Source organism: Piliocolobus tephrosceles, chromosome 2, assembly GCF_002776525.5.
Source record: "Piliocolobus tephrosceles isolate RC106 chromosome 2, ASM277652v3, whole genome shotgun sequence".
NCBI lineage: Eukaryota > Metazoa > Chordata > Mammalia > Primates > Cercopithecidae > Piliocolobus > Piliocolobus tephrosceles.
The window spans coordinates 129847141-129862119 of record NC_045435.1 but is presented as its reverse complement, the minus strand read 5'-3'; the positions used below and the strand labels follow the sequence as shown (position 1 = coordinate 129862119).

At 36.2% G+C, this 14979-nt stretch overlaps 1 protein-coding gene across 1 annotated transcript in view; it reads right to left on the bottom strand.

Annotated features, from left to right (window-relative positions):
* Positions 1–504: 504 nt before the first annotated feature.
* Positions 505–14979, bottom strand: part of SELENOT (selenoprotein T) — a 34201-nt gene continuing 19726 nt past the window's right edge. The window contains exons 2-6 of the mRNA XM_023232083.2: positions 9231–9341; positions 8243–8369; positions 6550–6637; positions 4263–4416; positions 505–3288 (exon numbers count right to left, since the gene is read on the bottom strand). Of these exons, the coding sequence (XP_023087851.1) occupies positions 4292–4416; positions 6550–6637; positions 8243–8369; positions 9231–9341 (451 nt within the window). The 3' untranslated portion in view covers positions 505–3288; positions 4263–4291. The remainder of the gene's footprint in view (positions 3289–4262; positions 4417–6549; positions 6638–8242; positions 8370–9230; positions 9342–14979) is intronic.

The following is a 14979-nucleotide window of genomic DNA, read 5'->3' as shown; positions in this document are numbered from 1 at the left end:
GGCCTGTGGATCTATTTGTTTCTATTTGCTTTTCTGAAGCCTAGGGGAAAAGGAGCCAGCTGAATTTTTTAAAAAAGTCTGATCTTTGCTCTTTCTTCTGAGATTGTTAAATTGTCTATACTAGTTAATAGAGGGAAAGCATTCATTTTTGTTTCTTTCCAGATTTAAGGATGTTAGTGTGTTTCAGGAATTCTGCAGGTTGGGGGTAAAGACGGACAGTGATGTAAACTGTTCCACTTTAGACCACTCCAGCATAGAATACATCACAGAGCTATTGACAGTTCAGCAGCACTGAAGCACAAGTAGACTGTAAGTCTTGAGAAGTAGCGTAAGGTCCAAGAGGGTGGTAAGACTTGAGTGCCAGGCTGACAGTGGGTGGTAAACACTGGTCAGGTTAAGAAGCCATTAAAAAGTAATGACAATAATTTTTATAATGCAAAATTTTGCAAGTATAGTTACCATATAAAGTGCTCTAGTGTAGATTTAATTCCACAAAGTAGGAGATCCTTTCAAATCAGCTTAATAAAAGTTTATTTTCACAATGCTACAGAGGTAAGTCCCCAAACTTTACAATCCTCATTTGTTTCTTTCAAAAAGATCTCTTTTTTAAAAAAAGGCTTTAGAATACCACACCATGTTTAAAATCCTGTAAGCTATTTTTGAAACCTAAACTAAATTCTGACAATGATAAAATGTTTGCCAGTCAATCAAAGTCCCAAACTAATTAACATTCAAAGTAAGAAAGAATCATCATTGGGATCTCATATTTTGATAGCTATAAAGGCTGACTGACTCCTGTCATTAATAGTGTCATAAGCAAATAATATCACTTATATTCTAGAAAAAGAAATAAGCATATTTGTCTTGCACTTCTTACACACCGAGGTATAAAGCCATGTTTTACCAATTTTTTTTTATTAATGTACCAAATAATTTCTTCCACAATGGCAACAGTGTTAAAAACCCCCATAGCATTAGCCAACCTGCTGGCATGTTCTATGGTCTTCTAATTAATATAGTGCACAGACATTTATAAACTACACTGCCACAGTAATTTACAAGTAACTAATAAATATTGAAATGTTGGGAATATAACAAAACTACATTCTAAATAGTTTACTTTCCCTTTTTCCTTATATTATTACTTTTATATTCATTCTTCCCACTCATTTTTTCACTAGACTCTATTAAAGTCAACATTTAAATATGGCTAAGCATAAGACAAAACAGGTGTCAACAATATAGCTGAATGTTATCAGTGTCTAAGCCACTTAAAGCTATTCTCCAAAAGACATGTTATTCAACCCAAGGCAAAGAGAGAAAGTTGTATTTGAATCTTAGGTTCTTTATATTTTTAACTGTCAGGTCCACAGGAACATCCAAGGCTCAAGTTCTGAATGTCTACATGTCATGAAGTTAACTGTGGCACTAGTGGAATGTCGATTACTGAAGATGAACCCCTAGACACATTCAGCAAGACATTCAACTTGCAGAAGGCAGGGAATTTGGAGTGGTACACAATCAGATAACAAGATTTCAAGCTCTAGTCAAAGATAAGATGATGTTATACCTGAATAACAATTTCTAAGGAACTTGAATAACCATCTCTAAGGACTCTTGTCACTATATGAAGAACTGAGGTTAATGGCTCCACACTCTTAATTAAAAGGACAGTCATTTAATCAATTTTCTGCAGTAAATTATTAAACTAACTTCCTAGCATCTGGAGATTACAGTATGTTCCATCTTGAAGCTATCACAATCAAGACCATTACCTGACATGCATTCAACAAATATTCAATGACAAACTATAAGGTTAAATGTTACAGAAAGTTAGGTCTTTAATATCTAAGTGTTAGGTGGACTTAATGTTGAACCTTTCTGAGTGCCAACATGACACTTAAAGGAAATGCTCATGGAACATTTCAGATTTCATATTTGGGATGCCCAACTGGAAGTATAATGCAAATATTCCAAACTTTGAAAAAATTATGAAATCTGAAATATTTCTTGTCCCAAGCATTTTTGGAAAAGGGATACTCAACCTGTACCTTATAATTTTTCCCTAAATCACTTTTGGCTCTACCACTTCTATTCCTATATGGAAGCTGAAGTATGTTATGACTGCTGTTACGTGACTATTTTTCTACATTCTGGCTCTATTTCTGCCAAGTTATTCTTACAGTTTTTAACAATTTAAGTTTTCTAAAAAACTGCCTTTTTAGAACTCTGAAACGGTATTTAAAAATTAAATTTAAAAAATTTTAAGTTTTGTTCATCATATACAATAAAATTCTGATATATGATGTTAGACAAATTATTAGTCAGGTAATTTCTGTTCACCTAATATCAATGCTGTAAAGAGGTTCAAGTGAACTTTCTTTAGTGAGATGAGTTTCAATGATCCTACAGATGGTAAATGAACCTATTACTTATATATCTAAAGTGTGTACTCTTATGAAATTATCCATAAATCAAAAACAAAAATTTCAGCAGACAATTGTTAAATATAATGTTAACAGGTACATTGAGCAATAAATTGAAACTTTTAAATTTAACTCATATCTGCTTAGTTTTTTATTTAGTTAAGTATAAAGGCCCAGTTAATTAATCAACTCATTAGATTGGTCAAGGCATGACACTTGAACTACACAATAGGATTTAAAAAGCAGTTGGTTTTTTTTAGTAGTTCTCTGGTAATCACACGCACATACATACATACACAAAAATTCGTAGAGTACTCTGAATATAGGATTTCCCCCATAATCTTGCATCTGCTATATTTTGTAAACTATATAAACTGGACATGGCCAAATTAGAGATGTCTGATAAACTCTTATAAAGTATTTGGGAACTTCAACTGGATTCCCAAATAATCAATTTTAAACTACAAAAAACAAACATTTATATAAAAGCACAACAGATTTAACAGACATCTTTGGAAAAAAAATCAAATTGTAACTCAATTTTCTACTTTTTCATATACAACTAAGAAAAAAAGTTACAGGTAGTAATGTCTACCTGAAAAAAAAAAAAAAAAAAAAAAAACAACACACGTTAACTGGGTGATTTTGTGGGGGGTGGGGAAAACTATACAGTATTATTGCACTCCATGAATGTGCAGAATTCCAAAATATGCCAGCACTGAAAAACTATCTTGCATTGAGGTTTTCCAAGAGGTACAACGAGCCTGCCAAGAAAGCATCTGGTCTGTACTAACAGCTTGCTGTCTTCAGTACAGGCCTTCATAATGTCAGTCACGCTGCTCTTGCAATGATCCCTTAATGCCTGAAAGACATATAGAAAAAAAAAATATTTTATTTCAAAATCACTCATAAAAACTCTTTAGAAAGCCAATTCATTGATCAGAAAGAAACTGAGAACAACTCTGCTAAGCAAAAGTTAACTAATACCTCTCTGTGTTCACACATTAGCCTATAAATTTTTTATCTTGAGTATGTTCAAAGAATTTGCATACTCTCAGGAACTAATTACTTGAAGGTAAGGACAGGAAGTACACACACCTCTAGCATAATATATCAACTCTGGCCATTAGGAATTTAGAGTAAAGAAAATAAGGTTTTCAGACCCAATTATTAAGCCTTGAAGATAAAATTACTAACAACCTGACTTTATTTTGGCAGGTCCAAACTCTCTTCATACACTTCAACATTTTAACGAAGAACATATCCCTCTGTTTAATCTTAAATTGAAAACTCAAGTGATAATTGTCAGGCCTCTGAGCCCAAGCCAAGCCAATGCATCCCCTGTGACTTGCACTTATATGCCCAGATGGCCTGAAGTAACAAGAATCACAGAAGAAGTGAAAATGCCCTGCCCCACCTTAACTGATGACATTCCACCACAAAAGAAGTGAAAATGGCTGGTCCTTGCCTTAAGTGATGACATTACATGGTCAAAGTCCTTTTCCTGGCTCCTCCTGGCTCAAAAAGTCCCCCCACTGAGCACCTTGTGACTCCCACTCCTGCCCGCCAGACAACAACCCCCCTTTGACTGTAATTTTCCTTTACCTACCCAAATCCTATAAAACGGCCCCACCCTTATCTCCCTTTGCTGACTCTCTTTTCAGACTCAGCCCAACTGCACCCAGGTGATTAAAAAGCTTTATTGCTCACACAAAGCCTGTTTGGTGGTCTCTTCACACAGATGCGCATAACAATAATATACGTAATATTTACTAACTTGCTGAGTCATAAGAATAAACAGGAACCTATACATTAGCTATATTTTAAACAACTTACAAAAGAGTTTTCAGTGCTGATAGGTGGTGCTATGATCGATGGTGTGGGATTGAATCCATATGCACGTTGAGCTTCATTTCATTGTCAAGAATTTGAACAAGTTGTTGCATGGATGGAAGATGACCAGATTCCAGCTTAGACCACACAGGTACATCTATAAAAATAAATGGCACCGCCCCCCCAAAAATAAAAGATGATTTTATAATATGGACTCATCCCACAAATATTTATCATCTATGTACACAACTGGGGATACAAAAGTAAGCAAAAAAGTACACTGCTTGCTCTTAGGGAATTTACATTCCAGTAGGGGAAATGTCAAAAGAACTACACAAATGGCTACAAAATTACTGTGTACTTAGAGCCAAAACTGAAAGGCACTACTGTACTAGGAGGGACATACACACAAGGCTGTCCCTGTCTAGTCAGATAAAGAGTATCATTTAAATGAGATTTAAAAGATAAAGAAAAATTACCATGACAGAGTGGGGATTCATGAGGGTAGAAAACCTTTGAGGGAGAGAACAGAAATGTAAAGACCAGAAAGGAGCTTCACACATGAAATGTAAGAGAAAATCAGCATGGCTGAGAGAAATATAGAAGAGGAGTGATATAAGGGAAGATAGGAAGGTAGAAAGGATTAGACTGGGGTCAATAAACTGTAAAGGGACAGAGAATAAACATTTTGGGCTAGGGAAGACACACAGTCTCTGACACAACTATTCAACTCTTGTAGCCTAAAAATGCAGTTGTAGCAATGCATAAACAAATGGACATGGTTGTGTTCTAATAAAGCTTTATTTATAAAACAAGCAGCAGAGGATAAGATCCATAAGACCTTTGTTTGCTAACCCCTAAACTAGATAATACAGAGTCTTTTGGCCACATTAAATGTTCTGGTCTTTATCTTGAGAAAAAAGTCAAGTCATTTAATGAATTGGGAACAATGAAGCAGCAAGATAAAATTTGCATTAAAAAAGTTATTGTTTAGGCTGGGCGCTGTTGCCTGTAATCCCAGCACTTTGGGAGGCCTAGACAGGTGGATCACGACATCAGGAGATCAAGACCATCTTGACTGACAGGGTGAAACTCTGTCTCTACTAAAAATACAAAAAATTAGCCAGGCGTGGTGGTGGGCGCCTGTAGTCCCAGCTACTCGGGAGGCTGAGACAGGAGAATGGTGTGAACCCAGGAGGCAGAGCTTGCAGTGAGTTGAGATCGCACCACTGCACTCCAGCCTGGGTGACACAGCAAGACTCCGTCTCCCAAAAAAAAAAAGTCATTGTTTAGAACAGATATTGGTCAATTTTTCTGTAAGAAGGCAGATGCTAAATATTTTACGCTTTATGGACCAAGAGATAAAAATCAAGAACATTATGTAGGTACCTATATAAATTTCTATGAATTTTTCATTGATGCAACTCAAAACACAGAAGTTTGAATTTCATATAGTTTGAATTATATATAGTTTGAATTTCATATAGTTTGAATTATAAGCACAGAAGTTTGAATTTCATATAGTTTCCATGTGTCACAAAATATTACTTTTTTTTTTAACCAAAAAATGTAAAAAACATTGTTAGCTCATAGGCCATATTTGCCAACCCCTGGTTTAGAGAATGTAGAAAAGGGTAACAAGTTAATTGTGGCCTGTACTAGGGTGGTGGCAGTTAAGATGAACAGAAGGTAGATTTTTGAAAAATTTAGGAGGTGGAATTGAGAAGATTTGGTAATCCATCAAATAGGGGGACTAGGGAAGACGATGATGTTATCATAGATTTCTGGCATGGGCAACTGAGTAGACAAATGATGGTGTCATTAAATACATGAGAAATGTCAGAGGAGGAGCAAAAGAGTTTACAGACATTATAGAAAGGAGAAGTAAGCAAGCGTTTATTTTAGAATAGGTTATGTTTAAGATTCCTGAGCACAGCATTTTAGGAGAGAGACTGACAGATATACATTTAGGGATCATCATACAGATGTTATTTTAAAGCCATGGGAGTACATAAAGTTCACAGAGACAATCTGATATAAGAAGAGGGCCAACTCCTCAAGGAATTCAAAGATGCGAAGTTCCAGTAGAGGTAAAGAGATTAAGCTGAGGGAGCGAATTTAAAAAAAAATAAGTTAAAATTTTCTAAATTATTCTATCTCCTGAATTTTCAAATAAACTTATTTTTATACAAACACTAAAGAAGTTTCTTTTATTATAAAAGATAAAAGCTTGATACTCATTATAAATCATTTAAAATCTATCACAAAATGCAAACTATTCAGAACCTACCATTTAAAGTTATCTCAAATGCACCTGTTGACATACACTGGTTCTCAATCATGTTGCTCAAGAAGAAAACCATCATACATGCATAGACCTAAAAGAAGATATAATTAAGCACAACATGCAAAGTCATTTTTGGCAAATGCTCTTTTCAATCTACTTTAAAAATTCCCATAAAAACTATTACTGCTGTTCCATATGTTCAGATAACATACATAAAGTAAAAGTAAACCAATATTAATTTGCAGCTCTACACATGCTGAAGCACTTATAGATGATATTCATAATGTACTCAGAATTTCTAAGAGATTTCATAATAGCCTTAATAAGCTAAACAAAAAAATATAAGCATAAGAGTTCACTTTACCATTTTTATAATATATGAATTCATAAGAGACTTGTGATGCAAAATTAGTAACTCCATATAATATTCAATACAACCTGTATATGTTACAAACGAATCATTTTAAGTCAAACTAATAAAGTACGTTAGAAAGCACAGGCATATCAAAGTACATTCATTCACCTTTCAAAGGCAAATCTATGCTCTCCTAAAAGTGACTAGGTGTTTCTTGTTGGACAGCAAAGTTTTACGTTAACAAAATCACCAGACTAAAAGTAGGATGCAGTGAGAATGCCAATTCACAGCAAGCTGTTTCAGAAAAATAAATCAAATGTTCACAGCAGATGAGAAAGAGCTTTCCCTACTACCCCACAGGAGCTAGGTGGGGTTTGTTTTTACAGGAATTACTCTACCATTTGGGAATGTTAAGTATATTTTCATGGGAACAATACACAAGGAAATGTCATAAAACCTACCAGGTAGAGATATATTTCAATTAGAAATATCACTTGAAGATATTTATATTAAGAAGTCCTGCCTGTTACTGGAAAGAAATGGTTACCAAAGAAAAAGAAGTACAGCTATGCAGCAGTCCGCTACAGGTATTCAGCCTAGAATTAAAGGACAAGACCAGATAGAAGACTCCAAAAAAGAAGACTTCATAAAAGGAAGCCTAGAAAAATCTAATCCATGAGAAAAATAAAAATTAGACCCATTTTTGACAGGATGGTAAGCCCTCCAGAAAAATTATTTTAAGTAAAATAAATTAAAATAAGAGTAATCTAGAAAGAATGTATGCAGCAACAAGACCCTACAAAGGAAAAGAGAAACAGGACAAAGTTCTTAAGTATATTTATATTGTTTCTTTCAGGCAATTATTGAAACAAATCCATAAACAGAAGAGGCAAAGGACAAAGAATTTAAAAAGAGACAGATGAGTTTTGATAAGAACAAGTTAATGGGAATCCCCTTTTTAATGTGAATCAACCCACTAATATGACATTAATTGGTTTAAAAGGTCTACATTATGTATATATGTTTTGTTGGATATGATTTGACCTAAGTAATACAATCAAAATCAGATAACAAATTATTTTGTGCCTAGGTTATACTAAACTAACACCTCCCTGTCCCCCAAAATTAAAAAGGATAAGACCTAATCATTCTTAATATATCAATATGGAAATAAAGGTCAAGGGAGGTTAAGTGACTTCCCCAGAGATAAAACGGGTATAAATTAAAATAATACATGTTAACAGTTGAATCAATAACAAGTATTCAAAATAAGAAAATCTATTAGAATATTTCATTGACAATGTAAAAACCTACAGTTACCAAAGCTATTAAGTTACATACCTTATTTTCTTGGCCCCACTGCCAGATGCTAGGAGCTTGCATGCCAAAGAAAGCAAAAGGATCCTTGCCAACAATTATTAAGCCTATTAATACTAGTTTGAAGACTGATAGGAAAGATGCTATGTGTCTATCAAAAGAAAAGAAAGAAAATCATCAGAAGCCACAATTTCCAACCTACTTTAAAATTTAGTAATTCAAGTGTATGTAAGGATTTTCTAGACACCAAATCTAAAAGTTACTTATAGAAAAAGCAGGCTGGGTGCGGTGGCTCAAGACTGTAATCCCAGCACTTTGGGAGGCCGAGGCGGGCGGATCACAAGGTCAGGAGATCGAGACCATCCTGGCTAACACGGTGAAACGCCGTCTCTACTAAAAATACAAAAAAATAGCCGAGCGTAGTGGTGGGCGCTTGTAGTCCCAGCTACTCAGGAGGCTGAGGCAGGAGAATGGCGTCAACCCGGGAGGCGGAGGTTGCAGTGAGCCGGGATTGTGCCACTACACTCCAGCCTGGGTAATAGAGCAAGACTCTGTCTCAAAAAAAACAAAAACAAAAAAAAAAACAGAAAGCAATTAAAGTTTATTGTGCAGTTTTAAAACAAAAAAGTTTAATATATTTAAAATAAACTGAAAAATTAACCCACAAATTTATATAGAATTGGTCTTTAAAAATACTATTATTTTATGAAATACAGAATACCAGTTTCTGTAAAAATTTAGGATTGTTATTCTATTTCTACAATTAAAAATACATAGGAAAATACATCTTTAGAAGGGTTGCCATCTCTGAAATGACCCTATTCCTTCTTAAAGAAAAAGCCTTCAATTATATTGAGTCAAATAAACTTGTTATATATAAAACAGCATTCTCTGTATATTATTATAACCAACTAAGTAATTACAATAACTAAGGACAGCTAATTAAACCAATTCACAAACATTTATAAAATCAAATAAATTATTTTCCTTTTAAGTTATTAAAATTTCTTACCTATATATTGGTTGAGGGAGGTAATTCTCTCCTTCAATGCGGATGTCTGGGTACCGCTGGCTGATAACCCGCATGTACTCCTCAAACACCCGCCTATAACCTCAGGAGACACTGTAGAAAAAATAAGTGTTTCTATTAAGTCATTTAGCATATACCTAGATTTATTTTGTAGTTAGATAAAGCCTAAAAATTATCAAGATTACAAATTTTTCTCAAAATCAGTCACAAATTCATAATAACTGAACCAGGATGACAAATACATGGAGTTTTTTTGATAATACATTTCACATATTTCAGTTACCACCCCCTCAAATCCTTCCATTAAGACATTAAACTTTATATATGCCAGTAATGCGGCCTGATTTTTTTTAAGTTAGAAAGAAAAAAAGAACATTAACCTTTATAGATTTGGGTTACTGTTGGACAACAACAAATACCTATTCACATTCAGCATACTTTGAGCTCTCACAGAGATTTGGCCATTTTGGGGGAGTATCAATTACTTGTATAAACAGTGAAATGAAAACAATTCTTCTTATTCATCTGAACTAGAGACTTTCAAATTTGGGACACAAGACTTAAAAAAAAAATCAAGGCATGAGAGAATGAAACTCTGGTTCTTATTCCCATTCTGCCCCTAACCAGGCAAACTTGTTTGCCCAAGCACAACAAAAGGAACTTAGACTTAGATCCCTTCTAACTCTAAAATTTGATTTTACTTTGCAAAGGAAAATGAAGATTGGGAACATAATTTTCAGTAATATGGACAGAAAATCCTTATCATTACTCTAGAGATGAAAGTCTCTAAAGTCTCTTAAGCAACTCACTTTCAGATATATGTTGCACCAGCCAAAAAAAAAAAAAAAAGGAAATGTGCCACCAGAGTGCATATGAGAGAAAAAAGAAGATGGTACCATTATATCAACAGAAGGGCTTACAAATTCAGGTAATATTGTTAAACACTAAAGTTCACTAAACTCTAAGTTAAGGAACAGATAAATATCATAAGGTACCACTTGGTACAGAGGAAGTAGGGTCAGTAATTAAGTTACAGTAAAACCTGAGGTGCCAGCTTTGTCAATCAAGTAAAAAAAACGATAACCACTACTACCAACCCAAAGGAACAGCATGGAGTTTCTATCTGACAGAGTAAAATGGTAAAAAATATTAGTAGATCTCAATTTAAGAAAACCTGTGTTTTTTTTGGGGGGGGGGAGCGGTAATTGAGAAATTCACCAGTCTTTCTTTATAGTGAATCTTTCCTTTACATTTAGAATGAATGTCCCTTACAAGTCTAAATATTTTGCAAAGAGATGCAAATCTCTATACTTAAGTGAATTTATAAATCTCCAAATACTATCCTTAACATCCACCTAATGTTTTATTATTACCATTGTTGTACTTTTTATTCTGTCTCGCTACATGCTGGGCTTTTCTGAGTTCAAATTACTAATTTAATATAATTTCAAATTTACAGGAAAGGTGCAAGAATAGTATAAAAGATCTTACATAAACACTTCATCTAGATTCATCACATATTAATATTCTGCCACAATTGCTTTCTCTGCAAAAAGTTATTTTTTTTTTTTTTTGAGACGGAGTCTCGCTCTGCCACCCAGGCTGGAGTGCAGTGGCCGGATCTCAGCTCACTGTAAGCTCCGCCTCTCGGGTTCACACCATTCTCCTGCCTCAGCCTCCCGAGTGACTGGGACTACAGGCGCCCGCCACGTCGCCTGGCTAGTTTTTTGCATTTTTTAGTAGAGACGGGGTTTCACCGTGTTAGCCAGGATGGTCTCGATCTCCTGACCTCGTGATCCGCCCGTCTCGGCCTCCCAAAGTGCTGGGATTACAGGCTTAAGCCACAGCGCCCGGCCGCAAAAAGTTTTATAAATCGTTTCTTTACACCAAAAAAGCAAAAGCAAACATAAAAAAAAAAGTTTAATATTGCTTTTTACAAAAATAATCTAGATAACCTATAAGCCTAACTACCTTAAAACCAAGAAATGCCACCAGATATCAATGCCCAGGTTTGCACTGGTGTTTACAATGGAGTTGATTATCTAAAATAACTGTATCTTTCTAACTTTTAATGCAGTAATTTCAGAACTAGAGACTTGGTTAGTCAAAACTTGTATTTTATAGATGAAGGGGGGAAAATGAAACCCAGAGAGATAAAGTGACTTTTCCAAAGTTATGCATTCAATGTATTATTTCACTCACTCAAATATTTACTGAATGTCTATTACATGGTAAGCACTGTAGTAGGCAGTGAGTATTTAGTGGTGAGTAACACAGATACGGTCCTGTCCTCACTTAGTGCCAGGGCTGGGACCAGAACACAGTCTTTGTGATTTGGGGTCCTAGGCCCTTTCCATGACACCCCAAATTTAACAATTTGACGATTCAAGAGCCATCCTTCATATGTCCAGGAAATAAGTTCCCTTTGTCCACAATGCCACCATGGGTACCCATAAAATTGGCCTCCTGGGTTTTTCCATGATGAAGATACAGAGATTCTTCTGAGAGGACCAAGCTTATGAGCCCCAAGAAGTCCCTTAAGGGAAACCCTAAGAGACTCAACTAGAGATGTGCATATGCGCAGGCTGAACTAACAGTCAGATTCCCCCTAGTTACCCACTTTTCTGGCTAATGTATTTAGAAGCATAAATCTACTTGGTTCATCAGGCCCTAAATCTTCAGTTAAGTCTTAAAGACCTTTGTGTGAAACTCCAAATAGAATTTAGCTAACAATCTCAGATTCCAAAAAGGACTTTAAAATGGAACTTTTCTTTCTTCTGAAAAATAAAGCAGTTTATAAGACGGCCACAACATATTTTTAGACAAGTTTACTTATGCATATTCCTCCTTATATTTGCTTCCAGACTTGTGAAGAAAAACCAAGGAACTTTTTTCCTATATAATTGCTTTCCCTAAAATAATTTTTCTGTTGTGAAGCAGCAATCACTACTACTAACAGATGTTTTCCAAAATGTAACATACCAAAGTGGACAAATGTTAAAGGTATACATGGTAAAGAGCTAGTAACCATCACCTCTACCACTTCACCCAGTTCTTTCAAATGATTCCACTCTTTCTAGGTCAATGAGTTAAAACTGCCTCTCCCAGTACACCTCCAGATAAATATATGAACATAAAAATGTTGCATCAGCTGCCTATCCTTCTGCCCCTGGACTAAACGTCCTTAGTAATTAAACCTAATTCCTGAAAAGAAATCTTTTTTTTTTTTTTGAGACAGAGTCTTGCTCTGTTGTCCAGGCTAGCGTGCAGTGGCGCAATCTCGGCTCACTGCAAACTCCGCCTCCCGCGTTCAAGCGATTCAACTGCCTCAGTCTCCTGAATAGTTGGGATTACAGGTGCCGGCCACTGTGCCCAGCTAAATTTTTTTTGTATTTTTAGTAGAGATGGGGTTTCACCATGTTGCCTAGGCTAGTCTTGAATTCCTGACCTCATGATCCACCTGCCTCGGCCTCCCAAAGTGCTGGGATCACAGGCGTGAGCCACCACGTCTGGCCAAAAAGAAATCTTAAGCGCTATCACTTTGCAAATCCCTTTCTAGTAATACAGAGATATCTTACTATATGGAATCAACTGTTGCAATTGCTTGATTTAAAATATTTTGGAAACTGTACTTTTCTAAAAGAAGATCTTGCTTACCTATTAGATGATCTATGCATAACAGAAAGGAAATTTTGAAAATACAGCAAAATCTCTTGTCCATGCTATTTTGAATTGATTTTGTGGTTTTTAAAGTCTATCATAGGCTGGGCATGGTGGCTCACATTTGTAATCCCAGCACTTTGGGAGGCTGAAGCAGGAGGAGCATTTGATCCTAGGAGTTCAAGACCAGCCTAGGCAATATAGTGAGACTCTGTCTCTACAAAAAAAAAAGAAAGAAAAATTAGCCAGGTATGGTACCACATACCTGAAGTACCAGCTACGAGGGAGGCTGAGGTGGGAGGATCATTTGAGTCTAAGAGGTGAAGGCTACAGTGAGCTGAGATCACACTACTGCACTCCAGACTGGATGACAGAGCAATATGTGTTCAGCGTCCTAATTCATAGTGCCAACCATCCCACTTGTACCTTCTCTATTACATTTGCTGCTAATTGGAGTCAAATGCCTACTTATATCAAACCTGGGCCAATCATAAACCCCAGTCTCTCGCATCCTCATTAAAAGACAACATGAACAAGATCGCAGATATTTACTGTTACAAAATAAATATTTGTTTGTGGTTTTCTGTTTTCACAATATCTCCAATTCACCCTCCTGTGTGATTCACAACAGTCATCCACGCATAGCGTTGGGTCCCATTTACACAATGAGGCCCAATTCCTTGCTATAGCTGATGTTCCAGAAATACAAACCTGTAACAAGAAGATCCAAACAGAGTTCCTTCTCTAGAAATGAAGAATTGGGATTTTAAAAAGTGACTATCGGCCAGTACAGTGCTATAATCCTAGCACTTTGGGAGGCTGAGGCAGGTGGATCACCTGAGATCAGGAATTTGAGACCAGCCTGGCCAACATGGTGAAACCCTGTCTCTACCAAAAATACAAAAATTAGCAGGGCATGGTGGCACGTGCCTGTAGTCCCAGCTACTTGGGAGGCTGAGGCATGAGAATCACTTCAACCCAGGAGGCGGAGGTTGCAGTGAGCCGATACTGCACCACTGCACTCCAGCCTGGGAGACAGTAAGACTGTCTCAAAAACAAACAAACAAACAAACAAACAAAGAAACAGCTGCAAACACTCTGAATGAAGATAAAAAGCGTGCTCAGTTATTTTATTTTAAGTTACAAAAACAACACTACACAAGTAGTAGCTTATCAGGTTAAGGAACGATATTACATGAGACCAGGAGATTTCTCTTACAGCTGCCACACTCTTACAGCATTACAGTGCCTGCCACTGTAGAAATACACACAAAATGAGCCTAACACGTGGCTTCTAAGACGTAGAAAGTCCTAGCTTCATTATTGGGTTTATTCAAATGTCACCTGAAATCAATCTACAACCAACAGGTAAAAGTATAAGATAAACAGGAAATAAGCAATCCTTCCACCTCAGTCTCCTCAATAACTGGTACTATTGGCATGTGCCACCATGCCCAGCTATTTTTTAATTTTTTGTCGAGATGAGATCTCACTATGCTGTCCAGGGTGATTTCAAACTCCTGGCCTCAAGTGATCCTCCCGCTTCGGCCTCCCAAAGTGCTAGGATTACAGGCATGAGTCACCATGCCTTTTCTGAATTTGTTGAAACAAACTTTTTTTTTTTTTTTACATTTCCATAATTACTAAATAAGAGAAAAGACTGAAGACTAGTTATAAGAAACACAGGTTGGAGAGATGAGAGGGAAAAAAGGAACACAGACTGAGAGAAACAAATGTACTCTGAACATAATATTCCTTACATATCCAGCCTTCTTCTCTCAAAGCAGTCCTCCAACTCAGCTCCATTATTTGCTTTTTCTATTGCAACTGGGCTTATCACCACATACCCATAGCTGCCTTTCAACTATTATAATAATTGGTATGCTGCTTTCCACCTATCCTTCCTCCAATCAATTCAGCTGCCTGAGTGTACATTCCATCATAGTATTCACCTGTGTAAAACCATGTCTCCCTTTGGCTGGGTGCAGTGGCTCATGCCTGTAATGCCAGCACTTTGGGAGGCCAAGGCAGGTGTATTGCTTGAGCTCAGGAGTTTGAAACCAGCCTTAGT